This window comes from Bos grunniens, chromosome X (assembly GCF_055505025.1).
Source record: "Bos grunniens cultivar Pamir isolate PY7600 chromosome X, Bosgru_T2T1.0, whole genome shotgun sequence".
Taxonomy (NCBI): Eukaryota; Metazoa; Chordata; class Mammalia; order Artiodactyla; family Bovidae; genus Bos; species Bos grunniens.
This window is the reverse complement of record NC_141194.1, coordinates 23,360,642-23,386,963: the sequence shown is the minus strand read 5'-3', so window position 1 is coordinate 23,386,963 and position 26,322 is coordinate 23,360,642. Positions and strand designations below refer to the sequence as shown.

The 26,322-nt window shown below is 43.1% G+C and overlaps 1 protein-coding gene, 1 long non-coding RNA gene and 2 pseudogenes across 2 annotated transcripts; 1 reads left to right on the top strand and 3 right to left on the bottom strand.

The window, feature by feature from the left end:
- Window positions 1–8,073: 8,073 nt before the first annotated feature.
- LOC147339985 (melanoma-associated antigen B1-like) lies at window positions 8,074–8,592 on the bottom strand. The gene has a single exon (XM_086388865.1). It carries the CDS (start codon window positions 8,590–8,592, stop codon window positions 8,074–8,076), a length of 519 nt encoding a protein of 172 aa, XP_086244991.1.
- A 1,814-nt stretch (window positions 8,593–10,406) lies between these two features.
- Window positions 10,407–24,813, top strand: LOC147339982 (uncharacterized). The gene is made up of 3 exons (XR_015158541.1): window positions 10,407–10,727; window positions 20,932–21,087; window positions 24,514–24,813. It is a non-coding gene; the product is annotated as an uncharacterized LOC147339982 (long non-coding RNA).
- LOC147339984 (melanoma-associated antigen B5-like) lies at window positions 17,177–17,695 on the bottom strand (annotated as a pseudogene).
- On the bottom strand, window positions 21,799–23,009 carry LOC147339983 (melanoma-associated antigen B4-like; annotated as a pseudogene).
- Window positions 24,814–26,322: the final 1,509 nt, after the last annotated feature.

The following is a 26,322-nucleotide window of genomic DNA, read 5'->3' as shown; positions in this document are numbered from 1 at the left end:
GTTGCTTCCATGTGGGCTGTATACATTGTTCTAAGGTTTCTTTGTAGGTATGTTTTTTATATGGTTGCTTTTGTTTATGTTGTACTTTCTATTACATGATCTGAGCAATTGTTGATTCTTCCAGAGCAGTCTCTTGACTTTGCTGTGTTGATCTTTTTATACCAGATGTCTGAAGTTCCTTATATTTGTCAATATTTTCTATGCCGGTTCCCTAAGCATTTTAATCTGAGGATCAAGTTTTTACCATCATCTTTTGCTTTTCATTTTCCTGAATCTTATTTATTTGGCATTTTTGTATGTAACTTGGTACTGGCTATGTGTTCTTATCCATAGATTTTTTTCTATTTTTCACATTAGTAGAGCTTTAAAAAATTGTTTTAATTGGAGGATAATTGCTTTATAATGTTGTGTTAGTTTCTGTTTTACAACAGAATGAATCAGCTATAGGTATACATAGATCTTCTGCCTCATGAGCCTTTCTCCCACCCACTCATCTCACCCCTCTACACTGTCACACAGCACCAGGCTGAGCTCCCTGTATTATATACAATTTTGCACTTGCTATCTGTGGTACATATGGTACTCTATATTTGTCAGTGCCACTCTCAATTCATTCCACCTCTCCTTCCCTTGCTGCATCCACATAACCATTCTCTACATCTGTGTCTCTATTCCTGCCCTGCAAATAGGTTCACAAGTACCATTTTCTATATTCCATGTTTATGCATGAATATACACTCTTTTTCTTTTTCTGACTTACTTCACTCTGTGTAACAGGCTCTAGGTGCATCCACCTCACTACAAGTAACTTAAATTCATTCCTTTTTATGGCTAATATTCAGTTGTATACATCTACCACAACTTCTTTATCCATTCATCTCTCAGTTGAAATCTAGGTTGTTTCCATGTCCTGGCTATTGTAAATAGTGCTGCAATGAACTTTGGATACAGGTGTCTTTACAGTTATTCCTTTCTCAGTGTATATGCACAGTATTTCTATTGCTGGGTTATATGATAGCTTTAATCCTAGTTTTTAAAGGAATCTCCCTACTGTTCTGCATTTTGGCTATATCAGTTTCCATTTCCGCCAACAGTGGAAGAGAGTTCCCTTTTCTCTAAGCTCTCAGTAGCATTTACTGCTTGTACAATTTTTGATGATGGCCATTCTGACCATTATGAGATGACACCTTAGTGTAAGTTTGATTTGCATTTCTCTCATGATGAGTGTTGTGCATCTTTCCATGTGGTTGTTGACCCTTTTTATTTTCTTTTTTTAAAAGAACACACTGAGGATTAGAAAAACTTCAGCAGATAGTATAGACAATTCCCATCCAGCCACTCTTCCTCCACTTGGTATCGTCTATTATTAACATCTTGTATTGGTTCAATGGATAGGAGTTCATTTGTCACAATTGATCTACGAATATCAATACCTTATTATTAACTATTGTCCATTGTTTACAACGTATTTTACTTTATGTGTTTTACAGTTCTTTAGTGTTCGACAAATGCATATTTTGTACTCAGCCAACACGGTGTTTTGCACAGGAGTTTGAATCCCCCATGGATCTCCCATGCTCCACCTGTCCATCCCTCAAAACCTCACTTGGAACTACTGACAACTACTGAACTTTTTACTCTTTTAAAGGTTTGCATTTTCCAGAATATAATATTGATGGCATCATACAGTATGTCAGCTTTTTATACTGGCTCTTTCTGCTAATCAATATATGTTGAAGTTTCTCTATATCTGTTTATGGTTTGAAACTTTTTTTTCAGGGCTGAATAGCTTTCCATCATGTAGAGTACCATAGTTTCTTTACCCCCTCATCTGCTGAAGGTCATCTTTGGTGATTTTTAGTTTTTGGCAACCATGAATTAGTCTGCTATTAAAATTTGTTTGAAGGTGTTTGGATGGGCATAAGGTTTTGACACTTTTGAGTAAATATCCTAGCGTTCATTTGCTAGATCATGTGATAAGACTATGTTTAGCTTAAAATAAATTACCAGACAGTTTCCAAAGTATTTGTATCACTGCATTCCCTTTAGCAATGAGAGTTCCTATTTGTCCACATTTTTGCCATATTTGATATTGTGAGGTGTTTTTTTTTTTTTTTTTTTTTTGCATTAGCCCTATTATTAGTTGTTTTTATATTGTTGTTTTGATCTGAAATTCCCTGAAGACATATGATGTAGATCATCTTTTCATATACTCTTTACCATCTGTTTATATTCTTTAGTGAGAGGTCTATTCAGCACTTTTAAGCATTTTTACATTGACTTCCTTGTTTTCTTATTGTTGAGTTGTAAGTGTTCTTCGTATGTTTTTGCTACATATTTATTTTCAGATATGTGTCCTACAATTCTTTCTTCCCAGTTTGTGACTTAGCTTTTCATTCTCTGAATACAATCTTTGTGTGAATTTTTTTTTCTATTAATTTCTTTTTCTGGTTTTGAAATTAAAATGTAATGCTGGCCTCATGGAAAGAATGAAGAAGTGTTCCCTTTGCTTCTATTCTGTGAAATAGATTGTAGAGAACTGTTATCATCTCTTCTTTAAATTTTTGTTATATTTCATCAGTGGAATCATCTGGGCTTGTTGCTGTCTTTATTGGAAGCTTATTACTTATAGATTAAATTTCTTTAATAGAGGCAGACCTATTCAAACTATGTATTTTTCCTTTCAAAATTTTGGTTAGTTATATCCTCAAGGAATTTCTTAATTTAACTTTTATATTTGAAGGTACAAAGTTGTTTATGATATTCATTTATTATCCTTTTAATGTCCATCATATCAGTCATCATGACTCTTCTTTCATTTCTACTATTCATAATTTAATTTGTGTTTTCTCTTTTTTTTCTTGATTAGGGTGCTGAGACTTTTATCGTTTTGTTTTTTTTTCTTTAGAGTTACAGCTTCTGGTTTTGTTGTTTTTCTCTAGTCTTCTTTTTTCCAGTGTCATTAATTTCTGCTTTATTTCTTTTTCCTCTTTTTCCTTTCACAAGTTTACTAAGATGGAAGGGTAAAGTATTAATTTTAGGTTTTTCTAATATAGGCATTCAATGCCATATATAGCTCTTTACAGATTTTACTATATCCCACAACTTCTGATAAATTGTAATTTTGTTTTCAGTTAGTTGAAAATACTTCAAGACTTATTATTAGATTTTCTCTTTGGCCCACATGTTATTTAGAAGTATATTTTTTAATCTCCAGATACTCTCAATGTTACTGCTATCATTTTGTTGTCAACTTCTAGTTTATTTTGATCCCAGTGTGAGAGCACTCTTTATATTATTTCTATTCTTTTAAGTTTGATAAAGTGAGTTTTATGGCATAGAATGTGATCTGCCTTGCAGTATGTTCCATGTGAATTTGAAAACAGTGTGTTTTCTGCTGTTGTTAAGTATTCTATAAATGTCATTTAGATCTAGTTCAACTACACCTTACTGATTTTCTGCCTACTGAGTCTGACAATTCCTAAAAGACATATGTTGACATCTCTAGGTGTAAGAGTATTTCTGCATCATCAATATTTGCCTTGTGTATTTTAACACAGTTTTTTTGGTCCAAACACATTGAGGGTTGTTATGATTTCTTTGACAATTGACCACTTAATCATTACATAATGCCTATCTTTACTCCTGACTTTCTTGTTCTAAATACTGCTTTCTTTTAAGTAAATTTAGGTAGTCCACCTTTTTTTTTCCCACTCATATTAACATGGTATAGTTTTCTCCATCACATTATTTTTAATCTATTTTATCTTCAAATTTACAGTGGATTTCTGATACACAGCATAAGGTTAGGTATATTTTTGTTACTTCAATTCTTTTCATCAATATCTTCCTTTTAGTTGGTATATTTAGACTATTAGCATGAAAAGTGATTATGCATAGTATTGGATTAACAGTATTTGTAACTGTTTTCTATTTATTGAACTTATATTTTGTTCCTTTTAAGATATTCTTTTTCTGCATTCTCTAGTTTTAAATCAAGATTTAACTGTATTTTGTTTTCTGTTCTTTTTAGCATGTCAGTTATACTTCTTAACATTTTTTAATGGTTTCTGTAGAGTTTGCATCATACAACTGCAACTTATTCAAATCCTCTTAGAGTAACACGATCCTGCCTGAAGGTTGGTCCGTGTATCTCGTAGCAGATATTCCTAGTTCTTCCTCTTCTGTCCTTTGTATCATTTCTGCCATTTATTCCTTTTATTCAGAATATATAATCACTGGATATATTGTAGTTATATTATTATTTTGGAAAAACAGCTATGTTTTTGCTCAACTGAACATAATAAAAAGCTTTATGAGATCTTCATTTATTTTTTCTCTAACTCTGTTACATTCCTTGTGTAGGCAAAGTTTGTGACCTGTATCATTTTCCTTTTCCCAGAAGAATTTGTTTCGGCAATTCTTGCAGAGTAGATCTACTGGTGACAACTTTCCATCAGTTTTTGTTTGTTCATTTAAGGATCTGTTTCTCATTACCATTGAAGGATTTGTTTTTCCCCTGGTTACAGAATTCTAGGTTGGTTTTAGTGTTTCTTTTTTTTTTTTTTCCTCTCTCTCTCTCTTTCAATGATTTAAAAAGTTAACTCTAGTCTTTTCATGATAGCATGGTTTCTGAAGAAATGGTCATGGTGGTTTAGTAGCTAAGTCATGTCTGACTCTTGTGACCCATGGACTGTAGCCTGCCAGGCTTCTCTGTCCATGGGATATTCCAAGCAAGAATACTGGAGTGGTTTGCCATTTCCTTCTCCAGGGGATCTTCCTTACCCAGGGATTAAACCCAGGTCTCCTGCATGGCAGGCAGTTTCTTTAGCAACTGTGCTACCAGGGAAGCCCTTTCTGAAGAAAAACCTTAGGTAATTGTTACTTTTTTTCCTCTCTAGTTTTTTTTTTTTTTTGTTCTCTCTACTATTTCTCAAGAATTCTCTTTTTCATGGTTTTCTGCAGTTTGGGTATGATATGCTTAGGTGTAGATTTTATTTTATTTTTTCTGTTTGTCCTGCTTCATGTTCTCTGAGTTTTCTAAATCAGGGGTTTACTGGCTCTCACTAATTTGGGGAAATTCTCAGTCATTATTAATTTATATATTCTGCTTCTTTCTCTATTGATTCTTATATTATTCCCATTCTGCATTGTTTTTTGGTTGCTAAGTCTTTTCTGAGGCTTTTGTGATGCCATGCACTGTGGCCCACCAGGCTCCTCTAGTTGTATACATTCCTTGTTCCTTGTAATTCTTCCACAATCCTTGATTACTGTTCTTTAAAATTATTATTTGGTTGACACTTTTGTGACCGCAGGCACTATAGCCCACCAGGTTCTTCTCTCCATGGGATTTCCCAGCCAAGAATACAGGAGTGAGTTGCCATTACCTTTTCCAGGGTATCTTCCCCACCCAGGGATCAAACCTGCATCTCCTGCATTGGCAGGTGGATTTTTTACTGCTGAGCAATGAGGGATGGTATAAGCTATATGAATTATGGCTATTCTAAAATCCTAATCTGATATTGAAAATGGTATCCTATATCTGAGTGTGATTAATTTCTTTCATTGTTTCATCAGACTAGACATTCTTGCTTTTTAACATAGTTTACAATTTTTGGTTGAAGGCTGAACATAAGTTATTGGATAATATGAACTGATTTAAGTGGGCTTTTAGCATGAGAGTTTATATTTATCTCAATAACAGGTATGTTGTGTTTGTGTGTTTGTATGGGTGTGTGTGTTCACACTGTGTTTACTGTTTGCCATTACTGGAGGTGCCTGACATTTCAATTTCTCTGTTGCTTTTCTTCAGTTGCTAACTCGTGTCTGACTCTTAGTAATCCCATGGACTACAGCATGCCAGACTTCCCTGTCCTTCACTCTCTCTTAAAGTTTGCTCAGACTCACATCCATTCAGTTGGTGAAGCCATCCAACCATCCCATCCTCTGTTGCCCTGTTTGCCTGCACTCAATCTTTCACAGCATCAGATTGACAGAGTATTGGAGCTCAGCTTCAGCATGAGTCCTTCCATTGAATATTCAGGGTGAATTCCTTTAACATTGACTGGTTTGATCTTCTTGCTATCCAAGGGACTTTCAAGAGTCTTCTCCTGTACTAGAGTTTGAAAGCATTAATTCTTCAGCACTCAGTCTTCCTTATGGCCCAGCTCTCACATTTGTTCATGACTACTTGGAAAAGTCATAGGTTAGATGATAGGTACCTTTTTTGACAAATTGATATTTCTGTTTTAAATATGCTAAGTTTCACATAGCTTTCCTTTGAAGGAGCCAGCATCTTTTAGTTTCATGCCTGAAGTCAGTATCCACAAAGATACCGGGGCCCAAGAAAATAAAGCCTGCCACTGTTTCCACTTTTCCGTATCTATTTTACATGAGATGATAAGAACAGATGCCATGATCTTAGTTTTTTGGGTGTTGACTGTGAAGCAGGCATTTTTCACTGTCTTCTTTCAAACTCATCAAAATGTTCTTTAGTTCCTCTTTGATTTCTTCCTTTAGAGAGGTATCATCTACATATCTGAGGTTGTTCATATTTCTTACAACAATGTTGATTCCAGCTTGTGATTTATTAGGCCAGCATTTTGCATTATATAATCTGCATAGACGTTGAATAAGCAGGGTGACAATATACAGGTTTGATATACACCTTTCCCACTTTTGAACCAGACCACTGTTCCATGTGCTGTTCTGTTACTTCTTAAACTTCATACATGTTAATTTGGCAACAGGTATGGTGCTCTAGTATTCCTGTCTCTTTTAGAATTTTCCACAGTTTGTTGTGATCCCCACAGTCAAAGGCTTTCAGTTCAGTCACTCAATTGTGTCCAACTCTTTGCGACTCTTTGGACTGCAGCACGCCAGGCTTCTGTGTCCTTTACCAACTCCTGGATCTTGCTCAAACTCATGTCCATCAAGTCAGTGATGCCATCCAACCATCTCATCCTCTGTCATCCCCTTCTCCTCCTGCCTTCAATCTTTCCCAGCATCAGGGTCTTTTCCAATGAGTCAGTTCTTCGCATCAGGTGGCCAAAGTATTGGAGTTTTAGCTTCAGCATCAATCCTTCCAATGAATATTCAGGACTGATTTCCTAAAGGATAGACTGGTTTTATGTCCTTGCAGTTCAAGGGACTCTCAAGAGTCTTCTCCAGCATCACAGTTCAAAAGCATCAATTCTTTGGTGCTCACCTTTCTTTATAGTCCAACTCACACATCCATACACGACTACTGGGAAAACCATAGCTTTGACGAGATGGACCGTTGAAGGCAAAGTAATGTCTCTGCATTTTAGTATGCTGTCTAACTTGGTCATAGCTTTTCTTCCAAGGAGCAAGTGTCTTTTAATTTCATGGCTGCAGTCACCATGTCTAGTGATTTTGGAGCCCCAAAATATAAAGTCTCTTACTGTTTCCATAGTTTCCCCATCTATTTGCCATGAAGTGATGGGACCAGATGCCATGATCTTAGTTTTCTGAATGTTGAGTTTCAAGAAAACTTTTTCATTCTCCTCTTTCACTTTCATCAAGGGGCTCTTCAGTTCTTCTTCATTTTCTGCCATAAGGGTGGTATCATCTGCGTATTTGAGGTTATTGATATTTCTCCCGGCAGTCTTGATTCCAGCTTGTGCTTCATCAAGGCTGGCATTTCACATGATGTACTCTGCATATAAGTTAAATAAGCAGGGTGGCAATATACAGCCTTGACATACTGCTTTCCTGATTTGGAACAAGTTTGTTGTTCCATGTCCAATTCTAACTGTTGCTTCTTCACCTGCACACTGATTTCTCAGGAGGCATGTAAGGTCTTCTGGTATTCCCATCTCTTTAAGAATTTTCCACAGTTTGTTGTGATCCACACAGTCAAAGGCTTTGGTGTAGTCAGTAAAGCAGAAGTAGATGTTTTTCTAGAACTCTCTTGCTTTTTCAATGATCCAATAGATGTGGGCAATTTGATGTCTGGTGCCTCTGCCTTTTCTAAATCCAGCTTGAACATCTGAAAGTCCACGGTTCTTGTATTGTTGAAGCCTGGCTTGGAGATTTTTGAGGATCACTTTGCTAGCATGTGAGATGATCTTCCTTCAGCTCCAGGCCAAACACCAGCTCCACGTGCTCAGAGGCTCTCCTGAGGGTCTCGGGCAAGGGCTGCCTGTACTTCCTGCTCACGACCTTCAGCAGGGCGTTCTGAGTGATGGTCTCCTTCTTGGTGTACTTGTCCAGCAGGACCTCCACCAGCATGCTAGCCTTCCTGGCCAGAGGATCTTTGCACGTGCTCTGAGTGGCAGGGGCTGCCTGGGAGCCACCTGCACTTTCCTCCTCTGTGTCCTGGGCTCCTTCATCACATACTGCGCAGGAAGGTCCTGCATTAGGATAGCTAGCAGCCATGGCTCCCTGAAGCTCCTGGTGATCGCCAGCAGCAGGGGAGCTTGGGGGAGAACCCTGAGGGACAGACGAGGGGGAGGAAGGGCACTCTTTTCCTGGGGCTGCAGCAGCACTGGCCTGGGCCTCCTGAGTGTCCTCCTGGACCTGGTGGCATTTGCCGTGGGCATGGTACTTATTGTTGTGCCTCCGAGGCATAATGACACAGATCAGGAACAGCAGGCCAGAATTCTGGCAGGAAAGCAGGTAAGGATGGCACCTGGAAGAAGGATAAGGAGATATTGTGAGCACCTTCAGTGGGGAGAGTCCTCCACGGGTTTAACCAAGGGCGCTTCTGCAGGGTCCTTGAGACCACAGCTCTGGAACATACAGGGCTCCTGTTTTCCTGGTGAGCCTGTCCCTTGAGACCGCTGAACTGGAAGTGAGAGTGAGCCCTGGGACCAAGCCAGACACCCCTGCCTGGGTGTTAGACGGGGGGCAGTGGGGGCTGGCAGGGGAGGCAGTTTCTCTGAGTTCACATTCAGAGTCAGGATGAAAATTGGGGCAAGACCCCCATATCCAACCCCTCCCCCCGACCCTGTTCCCTCTCCTGCTCTGAAGTTGACACTGATACCTTCCCTGTCACCCGGGAGGAGGAGAGGAGGGAGTGCTCAGCCCCTGACCAAAGGGTCACGTGACCTGATGGTCCGCTGCCTGCAGGGTCCCCCTTCAAAACTAAGCTCTAACTTCCCCTCTCAGACTGAAGCCCCCCTTCCCATGCTTGGCAGTAAGTGCCGGCCACAGGGGAGGGTCCTGAGTCGGCCGTGTGATGCGGAGGATGGTCATTACCCTGACTCCTCCCGAGCCCTGACATCCTCCCTCTGCTGACCGGCTGCCAGCCCTTTGGAATGAGGTCCCCTCTTCCCCTAGTGTCTCCTGTCGGTGATCACAATCAGGGAGACCCTCAGCCTTTAGAACAGCCCAGAAGCTGACCAGTTGTTCTCCGGCCAAGTCACGCTGGGTAAGGGGTTAGGCGTGGTCACCAATCAGGGGTGTGGAGAAACTCAGTCCCCCCGCGGGTCCCTCCTTCACTCCACAGAATCCCAGACTTCCCTCTACTGAACAGAGCCAGGGTCCAGCAACCCCACACCCAGATCCACCACCCCTCGACCCAGGTTATGTCCCGAGAACCCGCGTGCATAGCTGATGGACATTGCACCTAAGAGCCAGGTCCGAGCCTCCAGGTGTAGAGCAGGTGCGAGGTTGCCAAGGGGCTGGGAAGTCCCCTCTTTACAGATGGAAAAGGTGTTGGGAGTGCCAGGGCATATCTTTGTAACTATCCAGAGCACTTGTAACTCATGTCACCTCCGACTTGGACCCCTGATGAGCCCTCGGACTCCTCCCTCTGGTCACAGCTACAGCAGCTCTCAAAGATAGCAGTTCTCTCAAAGATGGCATGGTACCCAGCATGGATAGGGGGCCGACACTTCCTATCATGCACATCTGGGCTCCAGGAGGACAACAGGGGTGGGGCCTGGGTAGGCGGGGTTCCAGGGGAGTTTCTGTCAAGAAGGGGGATGAGGTCCCTTCTTCGACTCATAGTGGGTCCTGGGATGTCCCTGCTGATCTCAGTCAACTGGCCTCACGCCTTGCTTCTCACTTCTCTCAGTAAACCAAGCAGGAAGAATTTGGGAGCCCGAGCCTGAAAGCTTTCCTGGAGCTGCTCAGACAGACAGTGAGGACACTCTGGGGCTCCTTCTTGTGTGCTGAGTGATCCTCTCTGTTGGGGATTTTCTCCCTGCGACTTGGAAGCGACGAACCTGAATGACATTCGGACAGTCTCTTGCAAGGACTGACAAGCTTATTTGTGCAGTCAAGCTTTTTTATAGAAGTGGGAACAAAGAGCTTAAAGTATACGGCCAGCAGAGCACATACGGAGTTAACACATAATCAGTAAAAACATTTCAAGGACAGCGCACTCTAAATGACTCATGGGCTTATCCCATAACCCGCTCTCACAAGTAACATCCCTATTTATTATTAACTCTTGGCACCGAGCATAACCAAAGGCAGGAGATGTTTTTCTGTCCGCAGTGCAAAGCCGAGTACTTCTGGCCCTTCGCCATTTTCACAAGGACTTTCTCCTTTACGGCTATTTTGCACTACACTTCCCAACACTCTCTGTCATCTATCCCTGTCTTCCTCTGACTGTAATGCTGCATTACGTACCGTCTGCTGACCTGAGGGCAAGACCTCACCTGGAAGATGTCAAATCCCCAGACTCCTGGTGAGAAGTGCACCTGCATCTCATCTGGACACTTCTGCCAAAGGCTTCCTGGAACTGGCTGCTGCAGGTAAGAGAAGCGAGAGGGAAGGATGGGAGAATGCCTTCTGTGGTGCGGAACCCCTCACATCTCACTCAGGATCTTCATATTGACTGCAGGCAGAGCCTGGAAACCCTTCCCTTTCTGGTATAAAACCACCCCTGTCCCCAACCATTCTCCACACAATCCCAGCAGAGAAAGTGAAGGGGCTCCTCAGCCTGACTGTTCTCACTGTGGGTTCTTAGTCGACTGCAGGGGCATTGCTTGAAAGTTCTGAGATGAATTTCTGTCCTTTTGTACAATTACTGTGATACAAGCTTTTCTCTTTTAGTCCATGTGTGACAGTCTCTTAAGCTGATTATTTACAAGGGCCAGTTTTCATCCACTATCAAAGTTTGTGCTGGTTATTGCATGAGCTCTGGGTCATACTGCCATGTCCATCCCAAACTTTGGTGCCCCATGATCCTGGCATGGGGCTCTGAGATGCTGCCTCAGGTTCCTTCAGTAAAGCAGTAGAGTTTCATGGTCCCACGGCCCAGTGGAAGAATCCACTGCTCCAGTTTAAAGCCTTTTCCAGTTGATCCTGTTGTCTGTTTCCTTTGTGGCCTGCATACCTGTGTCAGCCTCAGAGTACTCCCTTATCTGGGCACTCACAGGGTTAAGTTCAAGGGAGACTTATTGTTCCTCAGGGATTATTTAGTTTTGTGTTCTTGCTTTTGTTAGTAGTTGTCTTTATTTCTTGTATAAGTTTTCCATGGTTTGTTCTGGGTACAGGAAACAGCTGCCCAGGTGTGACTGTGGTCTCAGCTTCTCTGGATGTGGTACTCAATCTGTAAAGGATTTAAGGAAAATCGACAGTCTTACAATATGTCCTCATGAATACACATAACATACTATTCTGTTTGAGACTTCTTTTTCCTTAGGCGCTCAGGAAATTCTTCTTGTTGCCTTCGTGTAGACTGCATACATTTTTCTAAGGTTTCTTTGTCACTACATTTTTCATATTGTTGCTTTTGTTTATGGTGTGTTTTCTATTACATGGTTTGAGTATTGTTGATTCTTCCAGACCAGTCTCTTGATTTTTCCATGTTGATCATTTTATGCCAGATTTCTGAAGCTAGTTATATGTCAATATTTTCTGTGCCTATTTCCTAAGAATTTTAATTCGAGCATCAAATTCTTACTGTGATATTTTGTTTTTCATTATTGCTGACTTTTATTCATTTTGCATTGGTGCATGTAACTCTGTACTGGCTATGTGTTCTTATGCATATTTTTTTCTAGTTTTTAAATTAGTAGACTTTTAAAAGGTTTTTTTAATCAACAGATCCTTGCTTTATAATGTTGTGTTGTTTCTGCTATACAACAGGATAAATGAGCTCTATGTATACATATTCCTCCTGTCTGATGAGACTTCCTCCCATCCCCTCATCTCACCCCTCTAGGCTGTCACACAGCACCAGGCTGAGCTCCCTGTACTATTTTGCAATTTCCCACCAGTTGTCTTTTGTACACATGGGACTCTATATTAGTCAGTGGCTCGCTCTCAATTCGTCCTACGCACACCTTCCCTTGCTGTGTCCACAGGTTCATTGTCCACATCTGTGCCGCTATTCCTGCCCTTCAAATAGGTTCGTGAGTACCATTCATACTTTCCATGTATATTCGTTAATGTACATTACTTTTCTGTTTCTAAGTTACTTCGCTCTGTAAACAGGCTCTAGGTGCATCCACCTCACTACAAGTGACTTAAATTAGTTCCTTTTTTATGGCTAATATTCCATTGTATGTGGCTACCTCAACTTCGTTATCCTGTCATCTGTCAGTTGAAGTCTGCTTTGCTTCAACGTCTTGTCTATTATAACCAGTGCTGCAATGAACATTGGATACAGGTACCTTTTCAATTATTCTTTTCTCAGTGTATATGCCCAGTATTTCTATTGCTGGGTCATATGGTAGTTTTAATTCTAGCTTTAAAGGAATCTCCTCAGTGTTCTCCATAGTGGCTATATCAATTTCCATTCCCACCTTTTCTCTAAACTCTCCCCAGCATTTACTGCTTGTACAGTTTTTGATGATGGCCATTCTGACCTGTATGAGGTGCCACCTCATTGTAATTTTGATGTTCATTTCTCTCATGATGAGGGATGTAGCTCCTCTTTTCATGTGGTTATGAGTTTGTTGCCCCTCTGTTTTTCTTTTTTAAAAGAACAGATTTAGGATTGGAGACAATTCAGCAGATAGAATAGAGAGGTCCCATACAGCCACTCTTCCTCCACTTGGTATCTTCTATTATTAACATCTTGTATTGGTTCAATGGATACAAGTTCATTTTTTACAGTTGATCAGCTAATGCCAATATGTTATTATTAACTATTGTCCATTGTTTACATTACTTTTTACTTTTTGTGTTTTACAGTTCTTTAGTGTTTGACAGATGCATGATAGTATCAACTCAGCCAACACGGTGTCGTGCAGAGGAGTGTGAATGCCCTATGGATCTCCCATGCTCCACCTGTCCATCCCTCAAAACCTCACTTGGAACCCCTGACAACTACTAAACGTTTTACTATTTCTCAAGATTTGCATGTTCCAGACTGTAACATTGATGGAATCATACAGTATATAGGCTTTTTATACTGGCTCCTTCTGCTAATCAGTATACATTGAATTTTCTCTATAACTTGTTATGGTTTGAAATGTTTGCTTCCAGGACTGAATAGCATTCCATGTAGCTACCAGAGTTTGTTTACCCACTCATCTACTGAAGGTCATCTTTGGTGATTTCGGTTTTTGGCAGCTATGACTTATTCTGCTATTAAAATTTGGTTGAAGGTTTTTGGATGGGCTTAAGGTTTTGGCTCTTTTGAGTAAATACCTTAACATTCATTTGCTAGATCATATGATAGGACTATATTTAGCTTAAAAGAATTTGCCAGACAGTTTCCAAAGTATCAGTATTGCTGCATTCCCTTAAGCAATGAATTCATTTTCAGGTAGTTTGCCTGTTTTCTTTTCATTGATTTGGACTTCTGTGTTTCTGGTTTGTTCCTTTATTTGTGTAGTATTTATCTGCCTTTTCCATTATTATTATTATAATTTTAATTATCATGTTTGAGGTCTCTTTTTCCCAGGCTTCAAGGTTGAATTCCTTCTTGCTTTTTGTTTCTGCCCTCTAAGGTTGGTCCAGTGGTTTGTGTAAGCTTCTTATAGGGTGAGATTTGTGCCTAGTTTTTGTTTGTTTGCTTGCTTTTTCCTCTGATGGGCAAGGCTGAGTAAGGTGATATTTCTGTCTGCCGATGATCGGGTTTGTATTTTTGTTTTCTTTGCAGTTTAGATGAGGCTTCTTGCACAGGGTGCTATCAGTGGATTGGTGATGCCGGATCTTGTATTCCAGTGGTTTCCTTTGTATCAGTTCTCACTATTTGATATCCTAGGATTAGTTCTATGGTAGTCTAGGATCTTGGAGCCAGTGGACCCACTCTAAAGGCTCAGGGCTTGACCTTGAGTTTTGCTTGGGTCCATATATTCTTTTCTGCTGGTCATGTACTCCGGTCCACTCTCAGCTGGTATTCTGCATGCACGTCTGTGTCTGAAGATGTATTCCTGATGTATCTGTGGAGAGAGATGTATTCCACATCCAGCAACTCCTCTTGCCATCTTGTTCCTCCTGGGCAAGATTCGTGAGAGTCCCTTGGACTGCAAGGAGATCTAACCAGTCAATTCTAAAGCATATCACTCCTGAATATTCATTGGAAGGACTGATGCTGAGGCTGAAGCTCCAGTATTTTGGCGACCTGATGTGAAGAACTGACTCATTGGAAAAGAGACCGATGCTGGGAAAGATTGAAGGCAGGAAGAGAAGGGGACAACAGAGGATGAAAAGATTGGTTGGCGTCACCTACTCAATGGACATGAGTTTGAGCAAGCTCTGGGAATTGGTGATGGACATGGAAGCCTGGTGTGCTGCAGTCCATGGGGTTTCAAAGAATCAGACACGACCGAGAGACTGAACAGAACAGATGAGTCATCAAAATATTCTTGTCATTCCTATTTTTTCAGAATTAGTTGAAGCCTTCCCTTACTGATTCCCTTACAGTGGCAAAGAAAGTGTGAGAAAATGTGTTCTCTGCTTGGTTTAACAAGTGTGATCCAGGCACACATTTCCCTGGGCAAATTATACAAGCTTTAACCAAAACCTTGCAGGCGTCTTGAAATTATCATTGTCCCTATGAGCGACAAACTTAAGGGAGGATCGAGAGAAACAGTACAAAAACTGGACTCTGGCAATATTAGAATTAGGAACATGGGGCTTAATGAATTACAAATATGATGATAATTTTCCTGATTTTTTGGAAAGATTACTGTCTTTTAAAAATCTTTCATTTTCTAGACATAAGGAAATTTTTTAACACAGCAATTTGATAAATTGTACCTTTGTCATTAGGATTGAAACATTAATTTTTCTCTCCCTACCATATCACTCCAGAAATTAGAAAGTGCAGTGTTCTTATTTTCTTAGGAAAATAGTTATTTTTCAAAAGTTCAGTGAGAATCAGTTCTTGTAGTGGGACACAAGTGGAAACAGTGATTACACTACTGAGACTTTGACTGGAATGTCATATTTGACAGACACAGGTAGACTTGGATATGACCAGATAACTTGAGGAAACCAAGGTTAACCATAGGGAGCCATAAAAACCCGTTGGAAAAACAGCCTGGGACCTTGCTGACAGAATTCCCATCAGCCTTACCAGGTGAGTAAGGAAGATCACTTCTGGCAGGCACAGGAACTTTAGGATGTTTTGGGGACTTCAGGAAGAGAGGAATTCATCCAGATCTCTAAGTTTGACAACAAGTCTTTGCTGTGGCTTCCTAGCCTCAAGAGGCTATTAAAATTTCTTTCTGGAGACTCCTTATGAACCATTTCAGCAAAGCAGATTTAAAAGCGCCTATATGGCAAATCGTTATTCTTACTGTACTTAGATAAATAATCAGGCCAAGTTTATTCAATTTAGACTTCTTTTGCAAACAAATTAGGTCTTAGTTTTCCTGTCTTCGTTAGAAATGAGGGAGATGATAGACAGAAAAGAATGGTTCAATACAAAGTGTACTACACATGTGTGGGTATTAGGTTCTAGTGGTTTTCTGTTCTCATGAAGTTTTATTATTTACCTGCAAACTGGGTTGGATCCTGAATTTTTCTAGTGTCCACCTGTATCTAGCTGCAACTTTCTTACTAAAATTCCCAATTTCTCCCATCCTTTTGATGTGTCTGTGGGGAGATGGTTAGCCCCGAGTGATAAACCTCTGCCATCTTAATCCACTCACTCTCCCATTCTTTTGACTTGAATCACTGAGAACTAACATTGCCATTTTCCTGAAGTCCTGCAACGTGAAGCTAGAAGACTTGATGCAAGATGAGAGCGATTGTCACAACAGCTCATGTTCAAATAGACTTCCCAATCCCTCCCAGAATCAGAGTCTTTTCCAATGAGTCAACTCTTTGCATGAGGTGGCCAAAATACTGGAGTTTCAGCTTTAGCATCATTCCTTCCAAAGAAATTCCAGTGCTGATCTCTTAGGGTGGGCCATAAGCCAATGTGACTATAAGAAGAAATTGAGACACAAAAAGAGGCACCAGGGGTATATGCCTTCAATAGGAATGCCAAGTGAAGAGGGTGGCCATCTGGCAGCCAAGGGGAGAGGCCTCAGGGTAAACCAGCCCTCATCTTGGACTTGCAGCCTCTAGAACTCTGAGAAAATAAATTTCCATTGTTTGAGCCACTCATTCTGTGGGGTTTTGTTGTGGAAAGCCTAACAAATCAGTATGTTAGCCCAGGTAGAGATTTCTTCCTGGATAGTCTTTTTACTTTCCTGTCATTCCTAAAGGCTATCTTAAGATCTTGATTATGTGATTGCAGCTCCTTGTTTCTAAAGTTGTTTGGGCATTGGCTAGGTTTTGATCTTAGCCTCACCAGAACTAACATAGAGCCTTTCAAAGAGCAGATGCTCAAAAAATAAATGAAGACAGTAAGAGGTCTAATTTGTTAAGGTTTAATACCTCCTGCATTTTTCAAGAAGCATATCAAGGCATAAATTATTCAATTTTACAAAACAGAAGACAGAAAAGATGGAGAACAATCAAGGTTCATCATGTTTTGAAATTTTTTTCATTTTATTTTTTCATTCCATTGTCCCAGCAGTATTATTGCGGGATTGCTTCCCATTTCAGCAGAAGTCCCTATTTTGATGTCAAATTTTCTTATCTGGATGATTTTTAAAGTCTTGGTCTTCAGTAGGGGTGGGAGAAGCTGCTGGACGTGGCTGTGGAACATGCTTGGAAGTGACAGTGGTGCCACGCCTGGCTGGAACTGTGGCTCGACCTCTCTCCTCCTCATCTCGCAAAGCTTCTTCATAATGTTATGAGAAGGCACTGGGGACAGTATCATTGACTTTTGCCAAAAACTTCAAGACTTTCATTTTGCTGGTTTCAACATGGGCTCGTGGGCTCCACAAGAACTCGTAACGTGGAGGATCGCCATTGGCAACCTGGTGGTACTCCAGGTACTTCATCATCACAAAGTCTTTGGTGATGAGCTTCCTGGGCTCTCTGTAGATGAAGTGTTTTCTCCCAGCATATACTCGCATCATATTCAAGAATTTCCAGATGTCTTCCTCAGCGGCACAGTTGCCCTTCATGAAGATCACACCCAGAACTGTCATCAAGAGACCGGTCTTAGGTAAGCCCCTACCATCCCACAGCCTCCCATTGTTGGGCAGGTTCAGTTTGCTGACAAGGTCATAGGAGTGGATGGTTGAATCAACTTCCTTCAAGCCAACTGCAAAGACAGCCTCGATGTGTTCAGAGGCTCTTTTGAGAATCTCCACAAATCGCTTATGGTATCTTGGGTGGATAATCTTCAGCATGTCTTCTTCATGATGGGCTGCTTTATTTTATATTTATGCAGAAGGAACTGTTCCAACAAACTTGTCATGCTGTTCAGAGTATCCCCGTAGGTGTTCTCGGTAGAAGATGAGACATTGGAGGAACCTGAATCTTCCTCATCTTGACTGGTATCTTCTACATCAGATGTTGTGTCAGAAGTAGTTGAAAAAGTGCTGGTAGTAGATGGGGCTTCCAAAGACCCCTGGGAAGTGCTGTTTGACCCAGTAGCTGAGGAGCTCTGTGAATTATCTTCTAAAAGAGAAGAGGTAGAGGGAAGCTCTTCCATTACTGCAGCGGGCTGAACTCCCCTGTGACTCTGGGGCTCATATCGGGCCTGGTGGCGTTTCTCATGGATGCAGAGCTTATGATTCTGACCCCGAGGCATGATGCCTGTGCTGGGGTCAATGATTAGAAGTGTGAGTAGGAGGGCAGGTGATAAGGGCCCACAGGAAGACGAAGGTTGAGTGTGCAGACGCAGCACGGAAATACCACCTTGGTTATCAGGAAAGCTACATTTGTGCTTTACTTGAGGGCACTGTTCTGAAAAACCGCAGGGTTCCTATTCTCTTATCGGTCCTTTGGGAAACATATTGAAGGAAATTAGAGTGATCTTTAGGCTTCATCCTGCTACCCCTGCCTCAGGCACACTGGGGTGACAGAAGGGGCTTGTAGTCTCCTACACAGAGGCATCTGTTATTTCACATTCAAGACCACCACCCAACTAGTGGCCAGTCTTAGGACCCATTCCCTCTGCTGTCCTGTAGTTGTCATTACAAATTTCCCTGGGATTTCGGAGAAATGAAGAGGGCCTCAGCTTATCACCCCAGTTAGTAGTTATCACCCAGTGCTGAGTGCTCAGTGGGAAGTTTTCTGTCTTGCACTTGGAGTCCTCAACATGAATTAAGAGGGCTTCCTTTAGTTCCCCATAGAGCCTGGTGTCCCCACCCCTTTCTTGGAATAGTGTCTGCACCTTCATACTAAGGGGTTCACCTCCTACACACCTGATGTAAATGTTGATGGAACTTGAGTTGATAGCTCTGCCCTGGTTTTTCAAGGGCTATAAGAACAGGGCTGGTTTGATTATCACTTCTTTTCATTGGTAGATGATCCCTCAGTCCTTGCTTTGACCTCTGTTGTGGCCTGAAATACTACCCTCCCTTCCACTTAGGTCCACCCCTTCTACTACTATACTTTCTTATAGTAGGGCAAGCATCTCTGTGAGAACCCTAGGAGAAAGTAAGATTCTCCTCATCCTTCCATACCTGTCCTTGGTCTTCTGTGGTGCAGAGGATGAGATGCATCATATGGTTATGGGATGTGCGGTTCCCTTCGTCTTCAGGGTATTCAGTTGGTTTCTGGAAAACCTGGAAATAATCCCACTGCTGGCCCTAGGCTATACCCCTTGGACCATGTCCTGATCCCTCTTGTGACATCATAGAAGGAAATGGGCATGTAATGCCAACAATGAGCAGGTATTCCAGGGATGCCACCAGGAAGGGCATAGTTCTGTGTGGTTTCCTGAGTTCTGAGGTCAGGGGTTTTGTAAGTCCAAAGCTGGACTCCTGGCAGCATCTGGGGCTCCTTTCTCTGTTTACATAAGGGAGATCTCCTCTGACTAAGGTCCTCACTCCCTGTGGTTCCAGAGAGGGAAAGTCTGGGAATGCCACACGAGGCTACTCCTACCTGTGCCTTCAGGGACCACATCAGGATTCAGGTTTCTTGGGGCCCTCTGTGTTCAGTGTAGGGGTATGCCGTCACTCAGGTGCCTCACCTTGACTCCTGGGAGAGTCTGGATTTCCTCTTTCTTCCAACCTAAAATGACCTATGTAAACCAAAGGCCATGTCCTTGCAAGCCCTGAAAAGAAGTGAGGGAATGCGCAGCCTGGCAGCCCTGTCTTGGGCTTCTGAGAGCTGACGCAGGCCAATCTCTCTGTGACTTCAGTTCCTCATTCATCTGTCTTTACCTTAAGTCCTATCTCTTCTATGAGAGCCTTCTTGGGAAAAGCCACGTCTTTGAAAAGTCTTAGTCTGCCTGCAACAAATCTCACAGAGAATGGGCTGATTCCCAGGAGTGGTAGGGAAGCTGTAGTCCGGGAGGGGGCCCCAGCATAGGTGGTGTGCCATCAGAGAAAACACGCTGATCTCTTCCTTCTCTTCACTGACCAGACACAGCCTCTTGTAGAACCTTCACTCTTAACAGATTTATTCTCTGAAAGGAAGGGGCTGAATTAAATGATTTTCTGCATCCCTGATCTACTGCCATTTACTGACATTTCCTTTGTAGATAAATTGTCACTGAATGCTGTCTCCTTCCTTATTCGTACTTCACTTTTGTTTTCATTTTTTGTTACTTATTCCTGGGGCTTTTTATTCCAAAACCGTGTTTGGTGTATGAAATTCTGCTATTTCACATGTGAAATACCTTTTGGACTCATGTTCAGAAAGAGGAAATGACCCAAGGTTAGCCTCATCCTGGAGGAGTGGCACAGTATGGGCTCTGGAGGAATTCAGTGCCAGGGTTCAGTCCAGCTCCTATCATTTATGAGCTTTGAATTTCAGCTTCTTTATTCCAGCTTCTTTATCTGCAAATTGTGTTTGAAAGAGTCTATAGTGTAGGACCAGAGACATGTGTGATGTATGTAAATCACCTGGCACAGTATGAGACAAGCTTTGGTACTTTGAATGAATGGCAATTATTACAAATGTGATTTTGACCCCAAATGGTAACAAACTTCCATCACATAATTTTATTTCCAGCCTATATTAGAGAATATGCAACTCCAAACAATAATCAAATCCACATCAGCACTAATGCTCTCCAGCAAGTAAAACTAAGCAGTATTTCCCTATTTGAGCACCTGTTTTAATAGGTGTTTGGGGTTATCTTCTCCACATGGATGCAAGGACAAGTTCATTTGTCTCAAGGACCAGCAACTTCCCTCTCAGGTGCTTTTTTTGTCCAAACCACCCCTAATTTAATCCCACTGACAGCAAAAATTGAGCCCTCCCTTAAAGTTTGCCAAATTACACTAAACATAACCTAATTAAACTGCCTGTTCAACAGAGCAAGTTCTGTTGCTTCCATCCCAGAAAAAGAGAGACAGTCCAGTGACGTCTTGGCATCTCGCTTCAATGGGTATCACCCTTATTTCTCAGAAACTCTGGACAGCTTTTGATGAAAATGTGTATTTTGAGTGTTCACTTGCCCTGGCTCAAGTGCACAGGGCCCCTTCCATTCCCTATGGATTTTGGATATCCCCAAATAATGGTGAATATATGGTTTAGATATATTCCAGGTTTACAGCCTCACCTCTGAGAACCATCATATGAGTGTCTGGCATCACTCCCACAGCTTCATCTAGCCCATCATGCATCTGGACTGAACAGGACCTCCCACCGAGGAACTAGACTTTTCCCAAGACCCAATGCCACCTTAATCAGGTAACTTCGCCTTCCTTGCTCTCATCTGGAACCTCCTCTTCCACATCTCCGCCATTTAAATTTATGATTTGTTTATTCCTTAGAGTTAGCTCACCACCTTCCTTATATGGTCCCTGCTGCTAGACTCAAAATTCCATGGGCAGTGGCTTGGGCTTCATTTTCTTACCAACCCAGTACTACAAGAAATCCTTCTAATCAGAATATGGTCAATGAATTTGGGAGAAAAAGGAAATAATGAGCAAAGACTCTCTTTTATTATGATATAAGTGTCATACAGTTTGAATAAGCTAAACAAATCTCAGTCCATATTATTAACTTTTACAAGGAAAGAGGACAGATAAGAAGACAAACAGAATAAACCAGCATTTACTCTGAAAGCTTTGTGATCCCAAATACTTATCTCTAGGATTCTTACACATTTCCAAGTAAAATTCTATTCCAATGTTATGTTACGTTGTTCTGGACCATAAGGAAAATATTGAAGTGTTTTCAACTTGTTTACATATAATGAGCTCTTAGTCTTAAACCTAACAGTAGTAAACATGACATCCATGACATTAATAAACCTAGATTCTGAAGCAAGATAAACCTTACGAATAGTAGTGAAATTTAAAAATAAAAAAATCCTTTACCTCCCTACATAAACCATCTATTTTTGACTAAATATTATTCATATGGATAAAAGGAAAACATGTATATTTTTTTAACCTGCACCTAAACTCCCTTACTACTTAAAACTGTGAGGAACATATGGGTTTTCTTCCCCACACCCCTACTACCCTGCGCTATTTAAGAGGTGGAGTGTTCTTTTCCAACACAAAGGGAACAAAGTGCCCTGACCCCTCCCTAGATGTGGGAAGAGCTGTAGGACTTGGCCCGGGTAGGGGCACTGGCTTCAGCCACTGTTGGAACCCAGGCCACGCCTCTCAGCCCTGCTCTCTCCACCTGATCTCTCAGAGCCTCGTCATAAGAGGTCTGGGAAGGAACTCGGGACCGTATCCTGGATCTTGGCCAGAACTTCCAACACCTTCATCTTAGTGGTCTCAGCATAAGCTCTCGGGCCCCACAGGAACTCGTAGCCTGGAGGATCACTATTGGGCACCTGGTGGTAGTTGAGGTACCCCTTCTGCACCAGATCTTTGGTGATGAGCTTTCTGGGCTCCCCAAAGATTAAGTGCTTCTTCCCAGCATGGATCCCCAACACATTGAGGAAATGCCAGACCTCCTCCTCACTGGCGCAATTACCCTTCGTAAAGATGATGCCCAGGAGCGCCATGAGGAGACCAGACTTGGGCAGCTCCTCCTCATCACTTGAACCTTCCTCAACCCCAAGACTGAACTTGTTGACTAGGGTGTAGATGTTCCTGCTGCAGTCGACTTCCTTCAGCTCCAGGCCAAACACCAGCTCCACTCGCTCAGAGGCTCTGCTCAGGATCTCAGGGAAGTGCTGCTCGTACTTCCTGCCAATGACATTCAGCATGGCATTCTGTGTGATGGACTCCTTCTTGGTGTACCTCTCCAGCAGGAAATCCATCACCATGCTGGCCTTCCTCATCAGAGGATCTTTGCAAATGCTCTGAGTTACCAGGTCTGCCCGGGCAGCATCTGCACTTTCCTTCTTGGGGCCCTGGGCACCTTCCTCAGTTCCTGCACAGGAAGCCTCTGCAACAGGAGAGCTAGGGGCCATGGCTCCCTGAAGCTCCTGGCAATCGCCAGCAGCAAGGGAGCTCGGAGGAGAACCCTGAGGGACAGAAGAGGGGGAGGATGGGCACTCCTCTCCTGGGGCTCCAGGAGCACTGGCCTGGGCCTCCTGAGTGTCCCCCTGGACCTGGTGGCATTTCCCACGGTCATGATGCTTGTTTTTGTGCTTCCGAGGCATGATGATACAGGTCAGGGACTGCAGTTAGGAAGGCAGGCAACAAGAGCACCTGGAAAAGGGTAAGGAAATGTGAGCACCTTCGCAGGGAGAGTTGTCCCTGGTTTAAACCAAGTCTGCTTCATAAGGGGCCTTCAGTCCACTACTCTAGGACCCACAAGTCTCCTGTTTGCCTAGTCAGCGTGTCCCCTAAGACCTCTGAGGAGGAAGTGAGAGTGAGCCCTGGGGCGCAGCCATACAGCCCTGCTTGGGCGTTAGAGGGGGACCTGTGGGGGCCAGCGGGGGAGGCATGTCCTTTCAGGTCACATTCAGAGTTAGGATGAAAAATGGGGAATGACCCCCTAGCACCCGCCCCGATCCCTCTTCTGCTCTGAAGCTGATGCTGCCACCTTCCCTGTGACTCTGGAAATGGAGAGGAGGGAGCGCTCAGCCTCCCACCTAAGGGTCCCGGGACCTGCCCTTCCGTACGCAAGCTCTAACCTCCCCACTCAACCGCAGCCTCCCCTCCCTGTGTTTGGCCGGTAGGAAGCACTGACCACAGGGGAGGGTCCAGATTCACCCGTGTGTCCGGGAAGATGGTCCTCACCCTGGCTCCTCCTGAGCCCTGACATCCTCCCTCTACTGACCAGCTACCAACCCCTCTGACCGAGGTGCCCTCCTCCCTCAGTGCCCCACATCCGAGATCACAGCAAGGCTGACCCCCAGTTATTAGAGCTGCCCGGATCCTACCCAGATGCTGTGAGGCCAAGTCGCGGGGGGGGGTGGGGGGGTGGGGGGGTGGGGGGGGGGTGGGGGTTTTGCGTAGCCACCATTCTGGGGTGTGGAGACCCTCAGTCTCCCCCGATGGTCCCTCCTTTAGCTACAGGCTCGGGGCTTTCCCTCTACTAAGCAGAACTGGAGTCCACCAGCCCAAGACCGAAGCCGTCCTATCGGAGACCACCTGGGTGAAGTGGATGGACCTGGGGCTTAAGATGCAGGCCCGAATCTTCCAGGGGAGAGCAGGGGCAGGGTGGCCGGGGGTTGTCCGGCCCCCTCTTTTCAGAGGGAAGGGTTTGGTCGTGCCGGACGTGGGTTCCACACTTGTAACTTACATCACCTCACACTTGGACACCTGATGAGACATGGGAGTCCTCCATCTGGGCACCCTACACGGCAGTTCTCTAAGACGGCAGCAGCTCTCAAAGATGGCTTCAAAGCCCCAGCGTGTGCGCATGGTCGTCACTTCCTGTCATGTGGTTCTGTGATCCAGGCGGACAGCAGAGGCGGGGCCAGGGCAGGTGGGGTTCCGGGGGAGCTTCCCGGAGGATTGGCATGTGCACTTTTCCTTGAATCGTTGAATCATGAGACCTTCCCTGTACTGAGCAGACTCTAAGGGCCTCCCTCCCTCCCAGGCTCTAGCTTCCGTCAGCACCCCAGCAGGAATTGTTTCTGGCCTGTCCGAACAGGCTTCTTGGAGCTCCTGAGAATGACAGTGAGGGCACTTTCGGGCCCCGTGTTCTGGGCTGTGTGATAATCCGTCTACTCTCCATGTCTTCCCTTGACCCCTGTAGGTAGTGGGCTACGTCCAATCTGCTGACCTGAGGCCAAGGCCTCCCATCGAAGACATCAAGTCCCGAGACTCCTGGTGAGAAGTGCACGTACATCTCCTCTGGACCCTTCTGCCTGAGGCTTCCAGGAAATGGCTGCTGCAGGTAAGATGAGCTGAGAGGAAAGGATGGGAGACTGCCTTCTGTGGTGTGGAACCCCTCACATCTCACTCAGGGTCTTCATACTGACTGCTGGCAGGGCCTGGAAATCCTTCCCTTTCTGAATGAATCCACCCCTGTCCCCCACCATGCCCCACACCATCCCAGCAGAATAAGTGAAGGGGCTCCTTAGCCTGACGGTTCTCACTATAGGCTCTTAGTCGACTGCAGGGGCATTGCTCGAAAGTTCTGAGGTGAATTTCTGTCCTTTGGTACAATTTTGGGGGTACTAAGTTTTCTCTTTTAGTCCCTGCATGATAGTCTATTAAGGTGATCACTTTAAAGGGCCAGTTGTCTTCCACTAACAAAGTTTGTGCTGGTTATTTCATGACCTCTGGGCCATGCTGCCACGTCCAACTCAAATTTTTTCCCCATGGTCTTGGCATGGGAGCTGTGAGATGCTACCTCAGATTCCTTCAGTGAGGCTGTAGCGATTCATGGCCCCAGGGCACAGTGGAAGACACAAGGGCTGAACTTTAAAGCCTTTTCCAGCTGATCCTGCTGTCTTCTTCCCTTGTAGCCTGCACACCCCTTGTCAGTCTCTGAGGACTCCCTCACCTTGACACTCATAGGGTCAAGTTCATTAGAGACTTATTTTGCCTCGGGGATTATTTAGTTTTGTGCTTTTGCTTCTGTTAATAGTTGTCTTTATTCCTTGTATAAGTTTTCCATGGTTTATTCTGGGTACAGGAAACAGCAGCCCATGTTTGATTGTGGTCTCAGCTGGTCTGACTGGAGTAGATATGTAAAGGAGTTAAGGAACATTGACAGTCTTACAATATGTGCTCCTCAGGAATACACATAACATACTATTCTGTTTGAGACTTCTTTCTCCTAAGGCTGTCAGGAAATTCTTCTTGTTGCCACTATGTGGATCCTATACATTGTTCTGAGGTTTCTTTGTAGGTACACTTTTTTGGTATGGTTGCTTTTATTTGTGATGGATTTTCTATTACATGATCTAAGTAATTGTTGATTCTTCCAGGCCAGACTCTTGGTTTTGCTATGGTGATCTATTTTATATGAGATAGCTGAAGTTATTTATATGTTTGAATACTTTCTGTGTGTGTTTCCTCAGATTTTTAATTCGAGGATAATTTCCTACGTTATCTTTTGTTCTTCATTGTTCCTGTCACTTATTCATTTGGCATTGTTGTATATAACTCTGTACTGGCTATGTGTTCTTGTCCAGATTTTTTCTACATTTAAATCAGTAGAGCGTTTATGAAAAATTTTAATTGGAGGAGAATTGCTTTATAGTGTGTTAGTTTCTGTTGTACAACAGTATGAAGCAGCTCTAAGTATACATATATTCCCTCCATGAGCGTCCCTCAGGCCACCCCCATCTCAGTCCTCCAGGTTATCACGGAACAGCAGTCTGAGCTCCCTCTGTTGTAGAGCACCTCCCCACTAGCTCTCTCTTGTATACATGATAGTGCATATATGTCATAGCCACTCTCAGTTTGTCCCTCTCTCTCCATCCCTTGTTGTGTCCACATCTTTTCTCTACATGTGTCTCTGTTCCTACCCTGCAAATAGATTCATCACTGCCATTTTCTAGATTCCATATGAATGTGTTAATACACAATACTTTTTGTTCTCTTTCTGACTTAC

What these genes read in the sequence shown, in the direction of transcription:
- LOC147339985 (XM_086388865.1), bottom strand. Translation starts at nt 8,592, where the DNA reads ATGCCTCGGAGGCACAACAATAAGTACCATGCCCACGGCAAATGCCAC.